At 40.5% G+C, this 24,908-nt stretch overlaps 1 protein-coding gene across 1 annotated transcript in view; it reads right to left on the bottom strand.

The window, feature by feature from the left end:
* BAIAP2L1 (BAR/IMD domain containing adaptor protein 2 like 1) overlaps window positions 1-24,908 on the bottom strand; it is a 92,969-nt gene that overhangs the window by 52,975 nt on the left and 15,086 nt on the right. The window contains exons 2-3 of the mRNA XM_004774957.3: window positions 13,980-14,055; window positions 8,884-8,970 (exon numbers count right to left, since the gene is read on the bottom strand). Coding sequence (XP_004775014.1) covers window positions 8,884-8,970; window positions 13,980-14,055 — 163 coding nt within the window. The remainder of the gene's footprint in view (window positions 1-8,883; window positions 8,971-13,979; window positions 14,056-24,908) is intronic.

The following is a 24,908-nucleotide window of genomic DNA, read 5'->3' as shown; positions in this document are numbered from 1 at the left end:
TTCGTAAAGAGCCTTTCATTTTTAAGAGAAAATGACCAGAACAGGGCTTTTGGGGGGGAAGGATGTATATCTGGCAGATTTACAGAAAATTAAAAAATGCTATTATTTCTCGGGATGCCTGGGTGGCTCAATCTGTTAAGCATCTGCCTTACCCTAAGGTCATGATCCTGGGGTCCTGGGATCAGTAGCGCATCAGGCTCCTTGCTCAGTGGGGAGCCTGCTTCTCCCTCTGCCTGCTGCTCCCCCTGTTTGTGCTCTCTTTCTTTCTCTTTCCCTCTCTCTGACAAATAAATAAAATCTTTTAAAAAAAATTGCTATTATTTCTCGGATTTCAGATAGAATAACTTACAAGTTTTGGATATTTACATTAAAATATTTCCCATAATGTTTGAGTCACTTCACCCTGCGAAACTTGCCTGATACCTTTGTTCATATGGATAAAACAGAAAATAGAATGGCATTTCTACTGCTTTGAAAATTCTAAATACTTTATAAGAATTTCATTAAATAATGTCATATTACATCAGCTATTTTTAGTTTCTAAGAAGATATATTATTTAAATACATCTAAGATATTATTTAAATATATTTAAATCACAGAAGTCCCACCACCATTGCTTGGCATTTCTCCTTTTCATATCTTGGTGAGTTTCAGTAGGAACAAAACTTTTACACCCTCCATAGGTGTTACCCCAACATAAGGAGAGGACTGTAAGATGATAACAAAACGGTTATAAAGAGAAAGAATCCTTCATGAATCAGAATCAAGAGGCACAATAATACCATCAACAGAACTTTACAACTCAAGAACTTCACACAGTGGAACTACTGCATAGATAATAAAAGGAATCAAAACACAAAAACAAAACCCAAATTAAAAGTTAACTTGCAGGGTGCCTGGTGGCTCAGTGGGTTAAGCCTCTGCCTTCGGCCAGTCATGATCTCAGGGTTCTGGGATCAAGCCCAGCATCAGGCTCTCTGCTCAGTGGGGAGCCTGCTTCCCCACTACCCACCCACCCCCAGCCTCTCTGCCTACTTGTGATCTCTGTCAAGTAAATAAATAAAATCTTAAAAAAAAAAAAAGTTAACTTGCAAAATCAATAATAAGACAATCCAACTAAAAATTGGCAAAGGATGGGGTGCCTGGGTGGCTCAGTTGGTTAAGCCTCTCTCTGCCTTTGGCTCTGGTCATCATCGGGCTCCTTGCACAGCAGGGGGTCTACTTCTTCCTCTGCCTGCTGCTCCCCCCATTTGTGCTCATGTGCTCCCTCTCTCTCTGACAAATAAAATCCCTTTTCTTTTATCTGACAAAATCTTAAAAGGGGGGGAGGGTAAGCAAAGGATCTGAAAAGACATTTCTCCAAAGAAGATACACAATGGCCAGTAAGAATGTGAAAAGATGCTCATCACCCTCAGTCACTAGGGAAATGTAAATCAAAACCCAAATTAGATATTACTTCATACTCACTAGGATGGCTATAATCGAAGACAGTGTTAACAAGGATGTAGAGAAACTGAACCCTCACACGCTGCTTATGGGAATGTAAAACAGTGCATTCATTTTCAAAAACAGCTTGGCACCTCCTGAAAAGGGTTAAATTGAGAGTTACTCTATGAGCCGGAAACTCCACTCTTAAGTGTACACCTAAGAAAAACATGTACACGCAAAATCTGTACACTAATGTTCAGAGCAACATTATTTCTACTTGTTAAAAAGCAGAAACAACTCAGGTATCCACCATCCAATAAATAGACAAATAAAACACCGTATACCTATACAACATTATCCATTCACAGAAAAGTGTTTCTAATGCTACAATGTTTGGCACAGAGAACAGCAAAGGAGGGCAGTGGTTGTGCTGCCTTGTTTCCCAGAGATAAACCCATGTGAAGGTTTGAAAAAGGCATCACTGAAAGAGAAAGTGCAGCAAAGAAATGAATGACAGTAATAACAAGAGTAAGCAGAGCTGGGGCACCCGTGTGGCTCAGTCAGTTAAGGGTCTGCCCTGGGCTCAGGTCATGATCCCAGAGTCCTGGGATCGAGTCCTGCATGGGACCCCTTGCTCCGAGGGGAGCCTGCTTCCCCCTCTGCCTGCTGTTTCCCCTCCTTGCATTCTCACTCTCTGACAAATAAATAAAATCTCTTAAAAAAAAAAAAAAAGTAAACAGAGTTAAGGAAGTAGCTGGCTGTGGGAGTGCTGACACTGTGGTCATTTGGGAGACTCTGGATGTGCAGCCACAAGAACTGAGTGAAGCCCAAACTTAACACAGTGAGCAAAGCAGCTGTGAGAACAATGAAGATGTTTCAGAGGAAGTGCTATCAAGGGAAACTTCACATGAAAAGACTTCTCGAGGATATCTTGTCCCACTGAAATCACGAAGGATAAAATGTTGGAAACTGATGCAAGTTTAGGGAAGAGCATGACAACCTGCAAAAGCACAGAGAAGAGGCCCGTCCCATATCTTGAGCTACAGGAGGAGACAAGCATTGTTGAAACCACTCAAGTGTTTTACAAATAAAGATGCTTTAATTACCAGTGTTTCTAATGCTTTGAACTACTGTGTACCAAATAAATACTAATTTTACTATTTTTTTCATTTCCCTATACACTTCTAACTGAGAATAAGAATTTTTAATGTTTTTGACAACATTTTTAAAGGTCATGGGACAATTCTTAATGTTCCCCATTGATTATTAAGAAGGTTTTCGATGGTTTTTAACTTGCATGGTCATTTTTATGGTCCTGCACTGCCACCTAAAAGGAGGTCTGCAGGGTGCCTGGGTGGCTCAGTCAATTAAGTGTTAGCCTTGAGCTCAAATCATGATCTCAGAGTCCTGGGATTGAGCTCTGCACCGGGCTGTACGCTCAGTGGCGAGTCTACTTCTCCCTCTCCCTCTCCGATCTCTCTCAAATAAATAAAATCTTAAAAGAAAAAATATAATAAAAATAAAAAACAAAACAAGGTCTGTATGTAAAATTAATGAATTTCAGAATTCAGAAAAATACCAATAGAATAAACCCAAAGATAGTAGAAAGAAGAAAATAAAGGTAAGAGTACAGATTCATGAAATTGAAAACAAAGATACAATGGAGTGAACTGAAAAACTGGTTCATGAATAATCAGGACTAATCAAGGAAAATGTATGTGCTTACACACTTACATCACCTACTCTAACGCTACAGAAGAGAATAATGTCAATGAAAAAAATTGTACGGTTTTTGAGTTCTCAAATATTTGTGCATAAGAAGTGGCAACAGAGAGTCATGTTTCTGGTCTTCGAAACTTTAGAGTCCACAAGGCACATTATCTCATTTCATCTTCACACAGTTCAGGAGGGGTTACCGTCATCCCCCGTGGGCATGTCAACTGGCTCACAGACATGAAATGTTGCCCAAAGTCACACAAGTCGACAGCAGCACACCGAGGATCTCTTAGGTGCTGGGCATCCTGCTATCCGCCAGCGTCTCAAGGGAAAATAAAATTTAGCCTGGCCTCCTTGTCCTAGGTTCTAGGATCTTTCCTGTGTTTCAGTTGGGGAAGGAGGCACTCTATGACCCACATTGACACTGATGTCACCTACCATACTCTCTAGGGGTCACCAACTCTTATAACCCTTATTCTGTCTTGCTTGGTACAGAGCACATCTTCAGGGACTCAAGACCCAACGTGCTTACCCACCAGGTGGAAGAAGGTGACTGCCAAGTTTACCCTTAGGGCATATTAGTCACATCAAGGAAAACACTGGGTTATTGCCCACCCTGCCAATCATGAAGGAAAAATCCATCCATGAGGCTCCCGAGGATGAGATGAGGCAGTGTATGAAGTACAGGACACACAGCAGGCAGGCACTTAATGAGATCTGAGTTTCTGTATGAAGCACAGAAGTGCAAGTGCAAAAGTCAAGCAGGACCTATAAAAGCCATATATGCTATATTATCTAACACACATTTTACACACACACACACACACACGTGTATATATATATACACACACATATATGTAAACTTCTCTGTAATTTCCATCCTTCCTAACCCTGTAACATGACACCTGGCATTTACGGTCAGCACCTTAGTGAAATCACCACCCCTTCCTAGGGGACCAATGACCTCTCATCACCACAGCTGCCAGCCTCTCTGCAGTCTTTGGCCACTGACACTGCTTCCTGCTCATCTCCCTCTTGAAAAGGTCCCCATCGTGGGGTTCCCATCTTCTTCCTCTTCAGTGGCCCCTTCTTGGCTGGCTGTCTCTTTTTCCCTTTGCCTCAGTCAAGCATGGTATAGTGCAAAGGCAAGGAACTCAGAATCTAAAGTTGAACCACCTATTATCCACCGTGTGATCTAAGGCACACCCTTCCCTTCCAGGTCTCACCTAGAGAGATAGGGAAAGTGTCTACACCCAACTCAGGGCTGTTGGGTATTTGAGATTAAGTAACACCCATCAGGCACTGGGCCCTGTGCCGGGAAGAGCCAGCACCCAGCACCCGACATATGCCGTGAGACATGCTGTATATGGGCATCCTCAAGGGAAGAAAAGACCGGAAAAGAATACAGTGGTGACAAAGTACTTGTGTCAAAGTGGTAAAATTACAGGTGACTTTTTTCCTCTGGTCCCCCAGTTTCTTAAAAATGAGGCTGTAAGGTCACACAGACACACGGGCCGAGAGGAAGACGAGAGGAGGAAAGAAAGGAAAGTAGCAGAGGCAGAGAAAATGCACCTCAGAGTTCATGATTACAAGTCACCCAAAGGCTGAAAAGAAAAACAAAAGGGCAGAAAACCAGAAACTGCCCCCAAATCCCTAACTCTTCCTCTGTGTCTCCACTTCCCAAATAGGAACAGACTGCAAAAGATGGCTATGGTTTTCAGCAGAAAAAGCAAGTATCCAGGAGAAGCAACAATTGTAATGTCTGAGGTATATACATGCTAGTGAAACCATACTCCATGTGGGAGAAAAACATAATCCCACAGAGACACAGAATGCCAGAAGCACTATGCAGTCCGAGGCACAGCTAAAGCAAGGACATTTGTAGAAGGGCTTTCCTTTCACTGAAAATTGCTGAAACAAGACCTTTAATACCTGTCCTCCTAGCAGCTATGTACTCTCCCCCTCAGATGCATTCCTTGGCTAACAATGCTGGGGAAAGCTCTCTGGCTGCAGGGTCATGAGACACGAGAGGATATATGCGCCGGGGCTGCCAGGGAAAGGCTTCCTCTTTGTAAAGGGCACAACTGAGAAGAAATTCCTCTTCCTGCTTTTGGATACAATGGGAGGAGAGAGGATGTGATGCCTAAGACTAGCAATGGCAGCCATCTTGGTACCATGAGTTGAGCTTGAGGATGAGAAGAAAGAGAGAAGGAACCTAAGCTCTTAGTAATCATTACCTAACTAGGAATCTGCTACTCCTGGCCTTCTTATGTGTGTTAATGAACATCCTTTATGCCTAAGCCACTATTAATTGGGTATGTGTTACTTTTAGGCAAGAGCATCTTAAAATTATTCACACAGTATTTGATGAGTTGACGTGTTAAGAGGGATATCTAAATGGAAACACCCAGAGCCAGGAATCAGAAATGGCATGGCTACAGCTCTGTCTTAGTGGATGCCAATCCAAATGACAAGTATTATATAAGCAAAAGGTGAATCACCTTTTTCCTCCAGCTTTTAGATCTTTTTTCCCCCTAATGTGAGAAGAGAGACTGAAATGCTCAGTTCTGCCACTCTAATTAACAGTCATAATACATTTGGCCAGGTTTTCCAAGTAGAATCCTCACAGTAAATTTCTATGAATTAGGTCAATATTTTACCGAGAGGATATTTTCTTCATCCACCTCCCAAAGTACAAAAGTATCAAAATAAATAACAGAAATTTCATGTAAAAAAGTATGTAGAATCAGAAAGGTTGTCCTACAGCAACATTAAAAAATATTTGAATTCAATATTAAAATGAAAACTACTCTTATAATCTCAGTTTTAGAAAGGATAAGAATTCTTCAGCATCCCTTTTACTTCCTTCCTGAGCAAAAAAAATTTTTTTAAAGATTTATTTATTTATTTATTTGACAGAGAGAGAGATCACAGGCAGGTAGAGAGGCTGGCAGAGAGAGAGGGAAGCAGGCTCCCTGCTGAGCAGAGAGCCCGATGCGGGACTCGATCCCAGGACTCTGAGATCATGACCCGAGCCGAAGGCAGTGGCTCAACCCACTGAGCCACACAGGCGCCCCCTGAGCAAAATTTTTAAACTGAAATTTTAAAACTAGGATTTGCTGGGGATGGAGAGGAGGGACACACATAAGGTTTTTCAGAGACAATACTCTTCAAGAATGAAATTTTTGAATTGATTCATGATCTTCACATATGAAATTTCCCTTCAGTTTTATCAGGTGGGATTTATAATGTTTCATAATAAAGTATGAATACCAACACCAAAAGTCAGTAATTAGACAATAAAACCTTCTTGAAAAATGAGAGAAACAGAATCTACCTTAGGTCTCTTTCATCTATGAATTTTTAAGATTTTTTTTTTTTTTTTTTTTTTTTAAATTTTAGAGAGAGACAGTGAGAGAGAGCATGAGTGAGGAGCAGGTCAGAGAGAGAAGCAGACTCCCCATGGAGCTGGGAGCCTGATGTGGGACTCGATCCTGGGACTCCAGGATCATGACCTGAGCCGAAGGCAGTCGTCCAACCAACTGAGCCAGGCGTCATTAGTCTTTCATACATGGAATTTAAACAGACATAGGGTAGTATTTTAGCCTACACTTTAAACAAAATAAAAAACCAGGCACATGAAAACAAGTTAAACACTGGGCGTCCAAAAGCAAAGCTTGCTAGGGCAGCACATTATTGTAAAATTGCTGTAAATGAGCAGAAAATTACTAACTATATGATGTGGGGACTATAAGCAAAAAGGCAACTTGAAACAAAAATAAAACACAGGGGGTGCCTGGGTGGCTCAGTGGGTTAAAGCCTCTGCCTTCGGCTCAGGTCATGATCCCAGGGTCCTGGGATCGAGCCCCACATCGGGCTCTCTGCTCAGCCAGGAGCCTGCTTCCTCCTCTCTCTCTCTCTCTCTGCCTGCCTCTCTGCCTACTTGTGATCTCTGTCTGTCAAATAAATAAATAAATAATCTTAAAAAATATATATAAAAAAAAAAACAACAAAGAAGTTATTTCCATTCCCTCCAAAGAGAACGCACATCCACATGAAAGAAATCTCACCACTGCGACATAGTTTCCTTGTCCAAACTGAAGAAGTTTTCAGCCTGTGTTTGCAATAACACAGTTGCTGTGGAAATGGCTGATTCAACATTATGAATTCACAGCTGAATAAAGTAAGGTGTGGAACAGAAATCTTATTTAAACAGTGACGAGAACCATAAAACATTAAAAAGGCAAACTGAATGATGGTGAATCAGAGCACCATATGGTTTAATGTAGGGGTCATACGTTTTCCCATGGCGCCTGACACAAATAGGATGTTTCTTTTTAATTTAATCCTATTTTTGGAAACCTCTAATCATCTCCATCATCCCAGTAAGTTTTACTATCTGCTTCTGTCTACACAAAGCAGCGTGTATTTTATTAAACGTACTCTGGTGAGGACAGAGTTTCTAGAGTACATACCTTGCCAAAATACGCACAAGTGACGGCACCAACAGAACACAGGTCAGGGCTTTGAAAAATTTCTGGATATAAGTATTCTATTTTACTAAATAGAGCAGTACGGACTTATTTATCACACGACATCACTTCAGGCTTAGGTTTCAAGACTCTTTACAAATGCTTCAAGAACCGAAGTTGTCAGAGAATGTTCCTGAGCACCCAGTTCCACTTCACATCCTGCAGCCCAGCCCCCAACCCCAGCAGTGTTATCACACCCTGAATTTGTTCCTCCACTTTTATGGGTCAGGTAAGAGTTCTCCAAGCAATCTTGAAAACACTTAAGACACTTTATACAGAAATGATGTGAATTATTTGAATCCTAAATGTATGTTCCCCACAAGCTCCCCCGGACCCCAGCTTCCCTTTCTGCTTTTTAATCAGAGAAACACTTTTCTTTAACCCACTGAGCCACCCAGGCACCCCAAAACACTTTTCTTTAAATACACACACTCCACCAATATTTTTCTGCTATTCTGAACATCTCAAATTATGGCAGACATTTTGAAGCCAGACCTCTTATCCCTCGTAAAATAGAACATATTCATTTAAAATAAAACATATTCATTCTTTTTTCAAGATTTTAAAATGATGGTTATGTGTGGGGCTATTAGAAAAGGAAAAACAGCAACTTTTCCACCCTTAAGAGAGGGCGCAGTGAACGGACTCTGTAAACAGAAACCTGGATACCCTCGGCAGCTGGTGGTGCTGAGGGTGTGGCTGCCCTTCATGTGTGCACAGGAGATCAATTCATACCAGCAAAACCGGAAAAATCACAACTGAGAGCAACTGTGGAAGCAGCGAGAGCCAAGAGCAGGACGTAAAGGAGTCTGACTTTCTGCTAGGTGAGTCACAGGAAACACTCCTGCCAGAGTCAGGAGGCCTGCCGTACCTATCTCCTTAAGAATGTAGGTCAAAGCTCCCTGGGCTTCATGCTCCAGGGATCCAAGGGGAAGGGCTAGGGCCCCAAGTTTAGAGGCAGAAGCCCAATTCCTAGGGAGCAGGGAGGCCAGCCACTGGCCTTGGCCTGCCCTCTAACTAAGCCTCTACTTTCGACAGACCACAGCAAACTCAGTCATCCTAGAAGTGAACAAACTGGAGTACTAGGCTAGCTCTTCTTACTATTCTGGATTTGGGCCACTTCATATGTTCTTGTTAGGGCTCCCAGGAGGAAAGGCCCTGCAACCAGCTTGACTTGTGTTTGTATATAACGGACAGCCAGCTTACCCAACTCTGTCGACACCGGGGACCCGGTGGCAATCTCACCAATCTTGGCCACTCCATCGTAGTATGCTTTTCCTGCAAGGATCATAGCTAGACAAGGGAAGGGACACAAAAAATCATCACTTAGACAAAGAAAAGAGAAAGTGCCATGGAGGTTTGCTTCCAAATACCTCTCAGTCCCTTCTGGCTGCAGTAAGGTCTGGGCTGTGCCAAGGGCAGCTTTCAGAAGGCAGGGCTGGTGCTTAATAGCTGTGCCAGGGACAGGGATCTCTCCACTGCACTTCCAAAGGCCCCCCACTCAGTGGAAAACCCTATAGGATCCTCATCTTAGGATCCTGGGGAACCTTCAATAGCAAGCTCCGGAAGTCCAGAAAAAGCCCTGCTTTCATCATGATGCCAGTTCCAGAGTGGATGTGTTTTCAATATCAAATAAGGGCTGCAAACACATCCACTCCAGCAAGAAATCTTGCCTCAGCCGGTTATTTTACAGCTCCATAGGTCTGCAACATTATTAGTTAGAAGAACTTATATGCGGTGCCCCGCGAACCTGGTCTTTTTTTTTTTTTTAAGATTTTATTTCTTTGACACACAGAGATCACAAGGAGGCAGAGAGAGAGAGAGAGAGAGAGAGAGAGAGAGAGAGAGGAGGAAGCAGGCTCCCTGCTGAGCAGAGAGCCCAATGTGGGGCTTGATCCCAGGACCCTGGGATCATGATCTGAGCTGAAGCCAGAGGCTTTAACCAACTAAGCCACCCAGGTGCCCCTGAGAAAGGTATTCTGAGGGGCACCTGGGTGGCTCGGTTTTAAGCCTCTGTCTTTGGCTCAGGTGACGATCAGGTCAAGGTCCTGGGACTGAGCCCCACATCAGAGTCCTTGCTCGGTGGGGAGCCTGCTTCTTTCCCCTGCCTGTCGTTCCCCCTGCTTGTGCTTGTTCTCTCTCTCTCTCTTGCTTGCTCTGTGTCAAATAAATAAAATTTTTAAAAAAAAAAGAAAGAAAGAAAAAGGTATTCTGAGCCACAACCAATAATATATTTGTTGTCAGGGAAAAAAACCTGAGATTTAAAATACATTATCATTCTAAAAACACAAAAGAATGACCTGAAAAATAATTGAAGGTTCTATCCTGCCCCCACCAACTTTCTGGCAGAGACAAGGGAAACTTTCATTGCTGTAGAAATTAATCATCTTAAAATAGTAGCTCTCCTTTCAAACTGATTTGATGACTATATTATAAGGTACAAAAATCTGTTTTTGATTTTTCTTTTCCTTTCTTTTTCTTTGGGGAGAGGAACTGAGGGCAAGAGAAACCTGAGTTTGAATTCCACCTTCACTTCTAATGGCATGACTTCCTTGGGCAAGGTAGCTATCCTTTCTCAAACAAAGGATGGTCATTTATAACATGTTTTAATGGGACGCCTGGGTGGCTCAGTGTGTTAAGCCTCTACCTTCGGTTCAGGTCATGATCTCAGGGTCCTCGGATTGAGCCCCGCATCAGGCTCTCTGCTTGGTGGGGAGCCTGCTTCCCCCCACCACCCCGCCTGCCTCTCTGCCTACTTATGATCTCTCTGTCAAATAAATAAATAAAATCTTAAAAAAATAAAAATAAAATAAAATGTCTTAATAGCATGACCACTGAACAAACAAATAAAAAAGTTATTAATACGAATTCCTTCTTTCATTTTACAACAACCAGGCTTTTCAGCAAGACCTAGCCTATTTAGGGTGATTTTGAAGAAAATTTGTTTTACTTCACTCAAAGATGAACTTTGAAAAACACAGAATTTTGGAGCTAAAAGAGCCCTTAAGAATCTCTAAGATTCCTTTCCTTTTACTGTGAAGAAAACCAGAGGCCAAACCAACTGCTTTCCCCCTATTTTATGATGGGTATTGTTTTAAAATGGTGAATTAAAAAGGCATTTCAAGTATAAAAAGGGGGAGGTCACAGAATTATATACAAGTCCAGCTGAAGATATTACTGGCCAAAAAAGTAGTATTTTCATGGCAAATTCATCCATTTCAGCATTTCTTGTTGAGTTAAAAAGTTACAGATGTTATGGCTTTACTATATGTGTACAAGTTTAACAACTCTAACACTCTATTATACAGTTATTTCAGAAGTCTGAGAATAACCTTAAAGTATAATTGTAAAAAAGAACAATAACAAGTAGCATTTGTGTGGACCTTCCATGCCATTAGTTAAGTTCTTCAAGAATATGAAGATGTTGGTCAGTGGTACTATCACCCTGTTTCATGAAGGAGAGTGGAGTGGAGATAAGTTGGGACATGCCCAAGGTCAGTGGCAAATTGAAGGGAGTGCGTGAAACTCCAGCAAAGGTCTCCTCCTCAGTTCTAACTTATAGTGCTTTTTGACTCTCTGATCTCAGCTAGAAGAGAAAAAGAGAAGACTCCACCTAAAAACAAGGTGGGTAGCCAATAAACTGTCAAGCTAATATGTGCAATATTTTAATGTGAAAAATTTTAAGATACTGATAAAGCTGAAAAGCAGATCAGTGGGAGAACAGCATAAAGGTTTACACAATATATAAACAAAATTTTTGGTTTGCCTTCACACATTACACCGACATTTTTCATTAACTGATGACTTATGTTTAAAACTAACCACAGAATGGCAAAATACTCTTGCTATTACCATAAAGTGGAGTTAACTTTAAAAACTATATAATTTATCCAGAACTTAATAAAGAAGCAAACAATATTTTCATAATTTTGCCATCCCCACTTTGTGAATACATTAAGAGTTTCTATCATTTGTTGTCTTAAGGAAACAAAGCATATTTGTTCTATTTTAGTGGCTGACCAAATAATACACCAATCTAATCTATATACTTCTGCCAGATAACTTTTTAAGATATAATTTGTTTAGGTTACAATTCTGATCAAAACTTTTAATAGCCTCCACTTACACTGCCCATAGTGTAAGCCCATACGCCACAGAGTTCATGATAGATTTGTACAGTAATGGCCTTCAATAAACCACAACTCACAGAATTCCCAACCTTTGTAGTCACCTACATATTAATGGGTGGCTTGGTCACCTGACTTGCCAGTGGGATGCCAGCAAGCATAACTCCCTCAGGTGTCTGCGTTCTTGCAACAGCCTGCTATGCCCCCAAGAGGGAGGGAAGGAGTCCAGCATCCCTGGCTGACTACAGCTGTAGGATGGAACCCCTGGGGCTAGAGACCTGCACTGCCTTTACAGGACCTTGAGAAATAATAAACTATTGTTGTCTTAGGCCACCAAGTTAGGGACCCTTGATAACTTGACAACAGGTAACTGACGCTGCATTCAAATGCATTAAGAACCTGACCCTACTCCACTTGCATTTTACTATTTCCCAACAGCTTCCCACCCATGCCAGTGTGGACCTCAGATCTAGGCTTGGATGAGGTCTTTTCTGCCTGAAACCTAACATTTGTCAGCTAGCACAGCTCCTGCAAGGCCCACTGCCTGCTCTATTTCCTACCAACCTTCACTATTCAAATTTCTGTGACACTGCTCATTCCACGCTCTTTGTTAGCTCTTTGTTAGCTCTGCGTATTGTCTTGATTTATGACCTAAGGGCTGACTGCACATCTGGCATCCTAAACTATGCTACAAATTCTTAATAAGGACTTTACAAATTCATCTTGATTTCTCAATGGCTTCAGTAAAAAACAGATGGCCTGCAAAAAAACAAACAAACAAAAACAAAACAAAAAAAAACCTGGAAATACTTTACAAGTACAGAATAGTCCCTTTGGGGAAAAGCCTTGTTAGTTAGCCAGAGACTAAGCTGCTGGCAAGTCCTTGAGTCACCTTATAAAACTGCCTCAGAGAGGTAGCAAGTGCTAGAAAGAAAAAAAAAAAAAAAAAGCAAACAAAACACTGCAGGTCATGGTGATTTCCTTCACACGGGCATCTAAGGCAATGACTTTGTGGCCTTGTGACTAAGCAGTCATCAAGGGAGAGTCAGCTGTGCAAGAATTCTAAAACAAGTCTCCGTCCTGTTCTTTGAAGGGATGAGGGGTTACCTATAAAAATCACTGATACTGCACAAGATAGTAAATAAGCACTTTACTTTTCTATGACTATGACAACTGGACACCTGTCAATCGAAGTCTAGCTACAATACCCCCTTTTCCTGGGGCACGCTTATGCTCAGGGTGTGTAAGGTCAGGGGTTTATTCTCAAAATTTCAAGAGGGAGCAGCCAAAAGTGGGCCATGGTGAAGAGGAGAAACAAGCTATACATAAAAGACACAAAACCTGATCTGAAGTGTTCAAATCTACAACTGTTGGAAACTAAATTTATTCACGTTACTTGGTGGTCTTAGTGAACCAGGGTAGAGGGTGAAACTGGGGTCTGAATATTTTGGGGGTGATGCTTGTTACATAAGGAGAATTGTTTTGACCATGTTAGAATTTGGTGATTATTAGCATCTCAAGTCTTTAAGGTGATCATTGATAACATTCACCTTCTAGTAGGGAAATGCATGTGTAGATGCAGGTCAGCTTTCTCAAATGAAACCTCCTGAAACTAGCAAACAAGTTTGGTTCACAAAGAGAGACAATAGCAAATGCTTGAATTCATTTTATAGGAAGCACTCATTTTGAAATGAGAATCTAAGTTCAACCTTTAATTTAGATGTTTTTCCATTCAGGATAAAAATGCGCTGATATCACTATCAAAAGTTATACACCCAAAGGCAAGAAATTCTTTATAAAGATAACAATTCCTCTGCTACAAAATACTAATAAATATTTTAAGTACACATTTCATATGTTATTAGTTCACAAAGAATTTGTTTAGCAAAGTGGAAAACATATTGACGGTAATGATATAAAATACTGAGTTACATCAATAACCTGATTTGATCATTAAATGTATCACAACAGTCAAAAGACTGTTCCATCGTCTTCCTTTTATTCATTTCAAATACACTAATATCCTATCATTGTAAACTTCTATAAAATTAAATAATTTCTACCAACTTAAAGATATTTTAAAATTTCGCTATTAAGCACTTCAAAATAAGTAAAATATCATCTGAATGGTTTTTATATGTGCACTATATTTATAAATTCAAAAAAGAGACTTACCATTAACAGCTTTTTCATAATTTTTTCCTAGGTTTATTAAATTTCGTAGCCCAGGATTGAACTGCTCCATAACATTCTGACAAATAAAACAAACAAATTAATAAAGTAAGCAAACAGTACATCAAATAATTTTTAGATTCTGTCACTACACAGCCTGGGATACCTATGTATGCTTGACAGTACAGTCTACAAAGCCATGAACGTTTATTCCGAAATAATAAAGAGCATATATTTCCTTACGGATGGAACAGGGTTCTTACACCAGCAAGGCATGTGTAATCCTGGCAGTTTTCCATTGCCCAAGGGCTGCCTAGAACCTACTGTAAATAGAGCAAGCAGCAGACATGCATACCTACAAGCATACCCTACTGGGACTATGCACCCAGAAGCTGATGCTTCCTTTGGGTTTTATGTAGGTTAATGGTTGTCGGGCTAGTGTTAAAAACAGGTGCACATGATTGGAACTTAATTATATGAGCAATGCCTTGGTTATCAATTGAACAGAAATTTCTAAGAGATCTTGTTCATTCATTAAGTACTCATGTAGTAACCACCAAGTGGTAGGTCCTATGCACACAGTAGATGGGAAGGGACGGTTTCCTTCTCCTGGATTTCATGATGTCATAGCTGTGAAAATGTTATGGTTTTCATTTCTAAAAGTGTCATTCCTGTAGCACTATAAAGTCATAAACATCGAGACAAATACTATGGTAAGTACTGAGACAGGCAATAATTTAGACAGTTGTTCTAAACTTAAAATATCCTAAATCAAAGTAGACACAATAGATCATTCTTATGGGCTCTGTCTTCTTGACTTAGAACACATGGCAAATGAATGTATCTACAAATACATTACACCTACGAATAATGAGCTTCACAGTATTAATCATTCCAGGCACACCACTCAAGTCTCCTTACACACCCCCTCAAAATGTGAACCCTGTTTGTAGAGGACCAAGCAATAAAAAAAATGAAAAATACCCAACATTCAAAGAGGCAGATACTTGATATACATGCTCTCCTGGATAAAAAGGTTCTCCTTTATAAATCAGTACAGAGAGAACATAATAACTTATTTTATCAAATAGTGATAAAGGCTTATCATGAAAAACAACCCCAGGCTCAACCTTCCCTCAAACCTGAACTTACTCCCAAGAGCACTTTCAACTAACCTGCTATTCTTGTATTTATTTCCAAAGTTTGGGATAATATTCTTGATTTTTCAAATTTTGGATGATAACCACTGGCTTTCTACTACAGTCAGCTCTCCACACCACCCCACATCCCCTACTTCAATCCTTCCTACATAATTAAACAGCAATTTCCTGGTAAATTGATAGGGTTATTACGATTTTGTAAATATCGGTCATACAATGAAAGGAATGTACTAAGGATTAGGTTTCCTTTCTTGGTACAGTCATTGTTTCTCTTGGGATTAACAATCATTTCATCCCCCTCCTCCTAGCTTAGTTTTCCATGAATACACCTTAAATTTTTCCACATGCTCTATCACATCTAGCAGAAGTCTATCAGTATTTCTCAACGCACAAAGTTAACGCACAAAGTTATCAGCTAAGCTTCCATTCCATTTTCCCCCAGAACTTCGTCCAAGGACTCTGTCCTCTTGCTCAGTCTGGCCTGACTGTCCCTGCCACGCTGTTACCTTTATATATCCCTTTCCGATCCCCTGTGTTAGAACTCTCATTAGCTGGACTCCACACCTTCCTCTCTCTTCATTTATTCCTATTTGCTGGAGATCATTCTCCAAGAGCAACCTAAGAAATGATGCATAAGAGATAAATTTGAGTCCCCATGTGTCTGAAATTACCTTTACCTTGACATTTGATTAATATTTCGCTGGGTAGAGTATTACAGAGCTCAAGTGATTCTCTTTTAGAATTTTAAAGATATTGCCTCACTATTTTTAACATCCAATTTTGCTATTGAGAAGTCAGCCATCATTTCTTCTTCCTCTGTATAGAACTTTGTAGGGAGATGCTTATTTTTGGAAGCCCTGTATACTACATAATGGTCTGTCTTGGTGTGGGAATTTTTTTCATTTATTTTATTAGGCACTTGATTCACCTCTTCCATATAAAAAAAAATTACATCCTTTAGGCCTGAAAAATGTTCCTATTTTGTTTCTTCTCTCTCCCTAATTTCTGGAATTCTGATGAATATTTTACATATCCTGATTTCTTCTCTAATCACTTCTTTTTTCTCTAATTTTCCACTTTTATTTCCCCATTTCTGACAGGTAACTTCACATACCAACTCTTATTATGTTATTTTATTTTTAAGATGTATTTATTCTGGGGAGAGGGAGGGAGGGAGGCAGGGAGTGCATGCAAGAGCAGGCAGGGGCGGAGGGAGGAGAGACAGAATCTTGAGCAGAGTCCCCACTAGGGCTCTTTCAGAGTTTTTAGTTATTCTCCCGTCCCCCACCCCCATTTCTCTTCAGGATTTATTTGAGAAGTGAGTGAGCATGAGAGCAGGGGAAGGGTCAGAAGGAAAGAAAGTTCAAGCAGACTCTCCTGCTGAGTGTGGAGTCCAGTGCAGGGCTCAGTTCCACGACCCATGAGATCATGACCTGAACTGAAACCCAGAATTGGATGCTTAACCAACCAAGTTAACCAGGCACCCCTGGTTATTCCTTTTTAAAAGCATCCTGTTCTTGTTTTGTGAATATTGTCTCTAATCTGAATAAACTGAAAGTAATATCTTCCAGTTTCCCATATTATCTCCTGATTATTTCTTTTCACTGTTTGGTATCCATCTGTCTTTTATGTTGGAGGCTTTCAAACATCTGGTGATACCTGATTGCCAGTTCGTATTTAAGAGTAAAGCCCTAGAATGGTGGCTTGAAGCGTGTGGGTGTGGGTGTGGGTATAAACAAAAGGTGGTTGTTGACTAGCAGGTTCATTTGGAGTGACTGGACAAATCAGCTATAGAGAAACGGGCCCTGTGACAGTAACCAGGGTCCACTGAGTCTCTTCAGAGAAGTTTCTCATTTTCTGTTAAGAATAGGGGAAGAGGCAAATCACCGGATCAGCCTTCCCCATCACGAAGGGGAGTGGATTGGGAATTCCAGTTTACTGGAATGATTTTTACTGAACTCCCCTCCTCTCTACTCCAACTCCAGGGTTTATTGCCTCCTGCTGGTGTTTCCACATGGAGAACTCCTTTGATCCAACATATCCTAAGTTTAAATCTCCAGTCTGCCAGGCAGAGGGAGATGCTGGTAGTACTGGTGGTTGGGGTAGGAAAGGAAAATTAGCAGTTTAACCAAACTGTGTAACTCCTACTCTAGCCCTGGGTGTCCCTCCATCCCCACCTTCCGTGGGACTGCTCCTCAGCCTCTGGGGATGAATGGCTCAGCCTCCATCAGTTCTCCCACTGCAGATTCTTTAGGTTTTCTTAAGGCAGCTACCACCCCTCTGTCCATTTTCTATCACCCCAAATCTTCTTAGGTCTTTTATCAACTGCTAAGTCTTCTTCAAGTCTTCTTCAAGCCTTAACACCATGGGTTTATGGTACCCCCATCTCTTTTTCAAGATCCGTTGCTGTCAATTCAATGTATTCTTAGAAGAAAAAGGGGGGAAAATGGTCAATCTGCTTTGCTCAACTGGCAGTCCATCTATCCCATGTTTTCAGAGCCCCTTGTCTGAGCCCCATTCACGACCAACAGCCATAAAGCCCCAAAGCCAAGGAGGACTCCTCTACCAGTCTCTCTGTGAGATGGTAAGGCTCAATACCTGATCACAGGGACCTGTGGCTACAGCAGCTATGTCCATCATCTTTTCTCAATTCCCTCTTTTGTTTTCAGCTTATTTTGAAATCATTTAACATTCACAAGAGGTTGTAAAAACTTCACAGAATTCTCAGGTAGGCTTCCTCTAAATGTAACTTATATAACAGAGTACAGTATCAACACCAGGATATTCACAATGGTCAAAACTTACTAGCTAAACTACAGACTTTATTGCATTTACTGGTTTTTGTGTCACTCATTTGGGGGAGCGGGTGCATTGTTCCCATGAAATCTTACCACATATACAGATTTAAGCATCATCACAGTTATAGAAATATTCCATTAGCACAATGACCTCCCTCATGTTACACCTCTATAGCCACACCCTCAACAGTCCTGGCAACCACTGATCTCAATCACCGTAATTGTCATTGTGAGAATGTTATATAAATGGAATCATACAGAATGTGACCTTTGAGACTGGCTTTTTTCACTCAGCACAATGTCCATAAGAGCCATCCAAGTTGCTGGGAGTTATCAGTAGTTTATCCCCTTTTTGGGCTGGTAATACTCCATAGCATGAATGTATCACGATTTATACATTTGGCCACTGAATATTTCAGTTGTTTACAGTCTTTTGCAGCTGCAAATAAACCCGACATGGACAATCACATACGGGCTTTTCTGTGAACATAAGTGTTCATATTTCCAGGATAAATATCTAGGAGTTCAACTGTTGTGTCACATGGTAGCTGTATGTTCAACTTTCTAAGAAACTGTTGAACTATTTCTCTGAGTGCTTGTGCCATTTTACATTCCCATCAGCAATATATGAGTTTCAGTAATTTTTTAAAATCTAGTAACTTCAGGGGTGCCTGGGTGGCTCAGTGGGTTAAGCCACTGCCTTCGGCTCAGGTCGTGATCTCAGGGTCCTGGGATCGAGTCTCGCATCAGGCTCTCTGCTCAGCATGGAACCTGCTTCCTCCCCTCTCTCTCTCTGCCTGTCTCTCTGACTACTTGTGATCTCTCTCTATCAAATAAATAAATAAAATCTTTTAAAAAAATTATCTAAAATCTAGTAACTTCATTAGAAAATAATTACTTTTTAATAAAAAGATAAAACTACTTTTCAAATATCTCTTTTAAAAAATTCTTATAATAATCTTACAAGACCAAGTCTTGATGTTGAGAACGTAAGTTTTTTTTTTTTTTTAAAGATTTTATTTATTTATTTGACAGAGAGAGATCACAAGTAGGCAGAGAGGCAGGCAGACAGAGAGAGAGGAGGAAACAGGCTCCCTGCTGAGCAGAGAGCCCGATGCGGGACTCGATCCCAGGACCCTGAGATCATGACCTGAGCCGAAGGCAGCGGCTCAACCCACTGAGCCACCCAGGCGCCCCGAGAACGTAAGTTTTAATTAAAAGATAAAACTTTAAAAAAAATTTTTTTAATTTATCTCAGTGGATAAGTGGATAAGAATATAAGGAAACAGATACAGAGCTAACCCCCTTACTAGCATATAAGCAGTCATAAAAATAACCCTAGATCTGTGTTAAGATTATTCTTAGTTCAGCGTACCCAAATAAGGGGAAAATATAATTTGGTTTCTTGATATTATTCTTGAAATGCTTACATGCAAGTCCTATCTTAAAATATGAAAAACAATGAATTAATGAGAACTTCCAAAGTTAACACCAAGCATAATCCACTATCCCAATGATGCTACTGGAGAAAAAAAAAGTTAACTACTAAAACATGGGACTACAATAAGCTTCAGAGAAAAATACAAGTTTTTAAGCTTGAAAGTTCAACATATACTTCAATTCCTTATTATTTAGTTTTAGCTACGGAAATTTTTTCCCCTGGAAACTCTGGCTCCTTTGAACAGTGGAAAATCCATCTCTACCCTGGCTCTTGGCCATTAATCTAGTTATTTTAGCTCAAGTACATGTATTTTTAAATCCAAGAACAAAAAAGCAGTCTGCCTTTGAATTCCACGGTCTGTAAAGTTTTATAAGTAGCAGTGGCTATCTTTGTGAACTGAATGGGTCCCCCCCACCTTTTTTTAAAGGAGGCAGCTGTTGGGTCAAAGGTCATATGCTCTGTTAAGGCTTATTAAGAGCCCAATTTTTTTATAGCCTAGGATTTAAAGAAAATCACCAGTAATAATAAACAAATCCATTTTAATGTAGATTTGGCACTAAGAATAAAAGGTCTAAGATACAAAGTACAAAAACAAAATAAATTATAAAAGGTACTAATGGTCCAAGAAACAACACTATTTTGTTATAATCAAAGCAAAAGCTTCGTATGTATTTTACCCGTTCTTGCCTGGCAAGGAGGGTAATTTGCCAAACCAGTTTCAACCAGAATGGGTTTCATTTCCATTCAGAGAGCAATATGGGTAGTCTAAACTAAAACACCTGGCGACATCACTGTTCTACTTGTGTTGAGTCTCCTATGAAGAAGAGTTGGTTCTAGGTTTAATCAGCAGGACTGGAGAACTAACGATTAGCTGTTCCAAATAAAATGTTGAGAAATAGACCATTCAGAACCTAGAAGGCACTTTCCGCTAGATTTCTAGTTGGTCCGTTTATCTCGCGCTTTTTTCCTCTGCTTCCTGTAGACCAACACATTATAATTTTAAACATAATTATGCGATCTCATGACGGCTTTAACTTCCTCACCATTCACATTTTTCTTTCATTTTTGAAAAATTATTACCTTTACCAGTAGGGAACTACAGACTATGAAGCACAAATTAATACAATTATGACTAGCCAGATAGTTAAACTGAGCTGACTTTTAATTTCTGAGAACTGGTTTCTTTACATTCCTTTTTCCAATTCTCTACATGACCAAGAACAAATTATTTGCTACTTCAGTGCTTTATTTTTCTCATTTGAAAAATGTGGGTAATATTTACACTGGAATAAGCTTTTAAAAGTGATTTAAGAATCTCTAAGAGTTTTAATGCGCTTCTGGTAACATTTATCCTTGAAATTTCCCATATTATTTTATTCTATACAATCTCATACAAATTAATCCAGCAGTAGCAAATGCTTAAATTAATCAGGACGCATTCTAAATTTCATGTGACAAGATTATCTGTTAATAAGGATTAACTGTTTGAGAATACTTCTAGATAGGCATCATTTGTAGAAAATCTTACTTCTTCAAGACTTCCTTGTGTTGTTGGAAGCTGCTGTTCCTGGACTATCATCAGTATTTGATTATACCCCCTGCCTTTAGGGAAAATATTAGTGAGTAAATTTGGAAATAAAGCATCTGCTTATGGGCTAGCAGATGGTCAGAGGAGTCCTATTTTTCATACCCATCTTGAATGGGGAGCATAAGCCAAGTAAAGGAAAATAAGACAACAGAGATGTTTGGTTTGAAGTATTAAGTTACAGCAGAAGTACTCAAGCTTCAAATTCATAAAACACAAAAATGCTTATCAGCCAAATGTGAATAGTGTTTGGGTTCTTCTTCAATCTGTATTATCCATCTATGCTACTAGCTATCAACTTGCAGTATGTATCAATTTGTATTATCTATCATTTGTAACCTGCCATCCCAGTAGTAATGGGCCAGGGGAACATGCGATGAAAAAAACTTTGGAGAATAAAAGGAAAAAAAACCCTGAGCTAATCACATCACTACCTTGCTAAGCCTCAATCTCCTCCTCTATAAAATGTAAATAATGATCATTTGGATCTCATGAGGGGTATAAAGATACAATGAGATAATAAGTATTTATGGAACACTGATGTGCTCTTCCAAGCACTTGACAATCCGTGCACACTGAATCGACTGTAATAATTAATATTCCAAGACAAAAGTTTAAAATATTAGTCAACTCTTCAAAAGGATGAACATTCCCATTTCCACAGATGTCTCCAGATACCTCACTTCCTGTCTGTAACATGAAAGTAAATGATACTGGCTATTCTACCTTGAAGTGTGACATCAGGATGAGAGAAACCATGAATACAAAAACCTCTAGAAAAGTGCGGGGTATGAAGGAAATTGAAGGTGTTATTATTTCTTTTACTCATTTGAGAACAATTTATTCTTTTGTTTTTTCCCTGTGGGATACATTTGACATTTATGGAGTGCTACTATTTTTCAGGCTCTGTGCCTAGCATTTTACATGGGCTGTCTCATTAGATCCTAACAACATGGTTATTATTATCTTCATTTTATGGATGAGACACCAAAGCTTTGAGATGCTAAATTTAAAAACCTTGCTGAATCAGATCCCACAGGTCATGCCCAGGCGGCCTTCCTGCTAACCTTTGCACTCATCCCTCAGGACTCAATACAATTCCTCGAACTAGATTGTTCAATAAAGTGAACTGAAAATACCTGTATGACAGAACACTATTCTAGTGTGAGAAATTACGGGAGTCTCTATGATATTTTCTTTTTAGATGACTTCTTGTAATAGTACTCCTGACTTTTTATGAGTCAGCACACTATCGTGCAGCAACACAATAATGACCAATTCTACCCAAGCAAACAAATATCTTCTTTCTTTTAAAAAAAATAAATAAAAAAGATTCCTCCTAGGAATAATGGTTAACACTACCATATTGATTTCCTTCAGCATCAAGGAATTAGAACACTTCAGAACAACATTACCAAACCACAGGATGCTTTAACCACCCCAGTCAAGTCTCCCTAGGGGGCCATCAATTAAGAATGCTGTTCATTGGGGCGCCTGGGTGGCTCAGTGGCTTAAAGCCTCTGTCTTTGGCTCAGGTCATGATCCCAGGGTCCTGGGATCAAGCTCCACATCGGGCTCTCTGCTCAGCAGGGAGCCTGCTCCCCCCACCCCCTCTCTCTGCCCGTCTCTCTATCAAATAAATAAAATCTTTACACATACACACACACACACACACACACAAATGCTGTTCATTTTCTAACTATTTTACACTTTTATATGTACAAGTATTTAGTCAGGAATGATACACAAGTATCATAATACATTTCACTCTTACATTTTTTTAAAATTCACTGTTATATTCCCAAGACCTGTCCACCTTGTTAAATATTGACTAGTCTATACTATTTAACTTCTGTATGGTATCCCATTGTGATGGCTAGCCTTAGGAGTCTGCATGACAGGGGTATAGTACCCAGTCAGTCAATTAGATACTAATGTAGGTGTTGCTGTGAAGGAATTCTATAGATGTGGTTACCATCTATAACCAGTTTAAGCATTATCCTCAATAATCTGGGTAGGCATCATTTAATCAGCCAAAAAGCCGTTAGAATAAAACTAAGGCTTCCCTGAGGAAGATGACATTCTGCCTGGGGACTGCAGTATCAGTTTCTAGCCGGCCAGCCGGCCCTACAGATTTCAGACTTCTCAGCCTTCACAATCAAGTAAACCAATTTGTTTATTTCCTCTGAGTGGCATTTAGATGGCCTACAAGTTACAACTATGTGGCAAGAAATTGTACACGTCTCCTTGTACACACAGGTATGAAGAAAATACCTAGACAAAGAACTGCTGAAGCAAGGGTATGTGACAGATTTTTCCAACAGGGGCATCTGGGTGGTTCAGTTGGTTAAGAATCTGCCTTTGGCACAGGTCATAATCCTTGAGTCCCAGGATCGAGCCCTGTATGGGGCTCCCTACCCAGCGAGAAGTCTGTTTCTCCCTCTAACTCTGCCCCCCTTTCCGTGCACGCTTGCACTCTCTCCCTCACTTGCTCACTCTCTCTCAAATAAATAAAATCTTAAAAAAAAAAAAAAAAGACACCACCACATTCTTTGGAGAAAGGGTCTGCAACAATGTGTGCTCCTACAGCCACTGTACGAAAGTACCCTTGTCCACACTCTCACCAACACTCATCATACTTTCCTCCTACGTGATGAATGAAAAACAGTACCTTTTGTAAAATAACCTTCACTGCTTCCCTGTCAGCATTAAAAAAGTATAAATGACTGGAAATACCAAGTAGGAGAGGAGAAATCATGAAAGGTAGTTTACCCGTATATTACAACGGTTTTAGGCTCAACTGTCTGTCATAGATTAAGGTTATCAAAGAGCATTACCCTTTTAAAATATATATTTATTTATTTATTTGACAGAGAGAGAGAGAGAGAGAGCGAGCACACGCGCAAGAGCACGCATGCGCACAAGTAGGCAGAGCAGCAGGCAGAGAGAGAGGGAGAAGAAGCAGGCCCTCCAATGAGCCGGGAGCCCAATGCAGGGCTCGATCTCAGGACCCCGGGATCATGACCTGAGCCGAAGGCAGCCACTTCACCGACTGAGCCACCCAGGCGCCCCGAGAGCATTATCCTTAACAGCAGGGTAGGGCACAAAGCCTGGAAATTTCCCATAATTAAGCAGGTCTGGACTCTGGCCACTCTGTCCCCTGCCTCTGGTCACTGTGCTCCGAGGCATGATGGCCTCTGGGCTATTCTCGGAACAGACCATACCCATTTCCCACCACAGGAATTTTGCACTTGCTCTCCTTCAGCCTGAAGACTCTTCCCGGACACCCATCCACCAGTCCGCAGCACCAAACCTCTGAGACACTGCTCCGCCTTCCCTTCTCTCTACCTCCGCTCCGTGCTTCTCTCGCTTCAGAAGGCTGTTCACTACCTCACAGGATACAGTACATTTGTTTATTGCCTCCTCAGTAGGAGCTGCATATAAAAACCCAAGGACGACCTGTAGCATCAAGGACAGTGCCTGGATCATTTAAGGCCCAAAATGTACTCAGCAGCAGCAGCAGCCGCTCTTGATGACTGCTGTCGTTGTTCTGTAAGAGATACGTGTGCTCATGGATGAATTGGCTGCACCATGTGCCCTCAGCTCCTCTGAACACACTCAACAGACAGTGACCCAGTGGGCCAATTAGCTAGGGAAATCAGGCATGAGGTGATAACACCGCTTGCAACTTCATTACCTCAAAATAACAGCTCCAACAGAGGGTCACAGAAGCTATAAGGCTCTGCCCTGTAACTACTAAGTCATAACAAACTTACAAAATCTGAAAATGTCAGGGTTTTCCTTGTGAATTTTGCCTTCCTAATCCTATGCTTCTCCAAGTTGATTTTTTTTAAAGATCATATTTATTTATCAGAGAGAGAGAGAGCGCGCACACAAGGAGGCAGAGGAGCAGGCAGAGACAGAGAAGCAGAGGCCCCACTGAGCAAG

Source organism: Mustela putorius, unplaced genomic scaffold (assembly GCF_011764305.1).
Source record: "Mustela putorius furo isolate JIRA1106 unplaced genomic scaffold, ASM1176430v1.1 tig00000139_pilon_pilon_pilon, whole genome shotgun sequence".
Lineage (NCBI taxonomy): Eukaryota > Metazoa > Chordata > Mammalia > Carnivora > Mustelidae > Mustela > Mustela putorius.
Note: the sequence above shows the minus strand (reverse complement) of the source record. Positions and strands in the feature narration are given on the sequence as shown.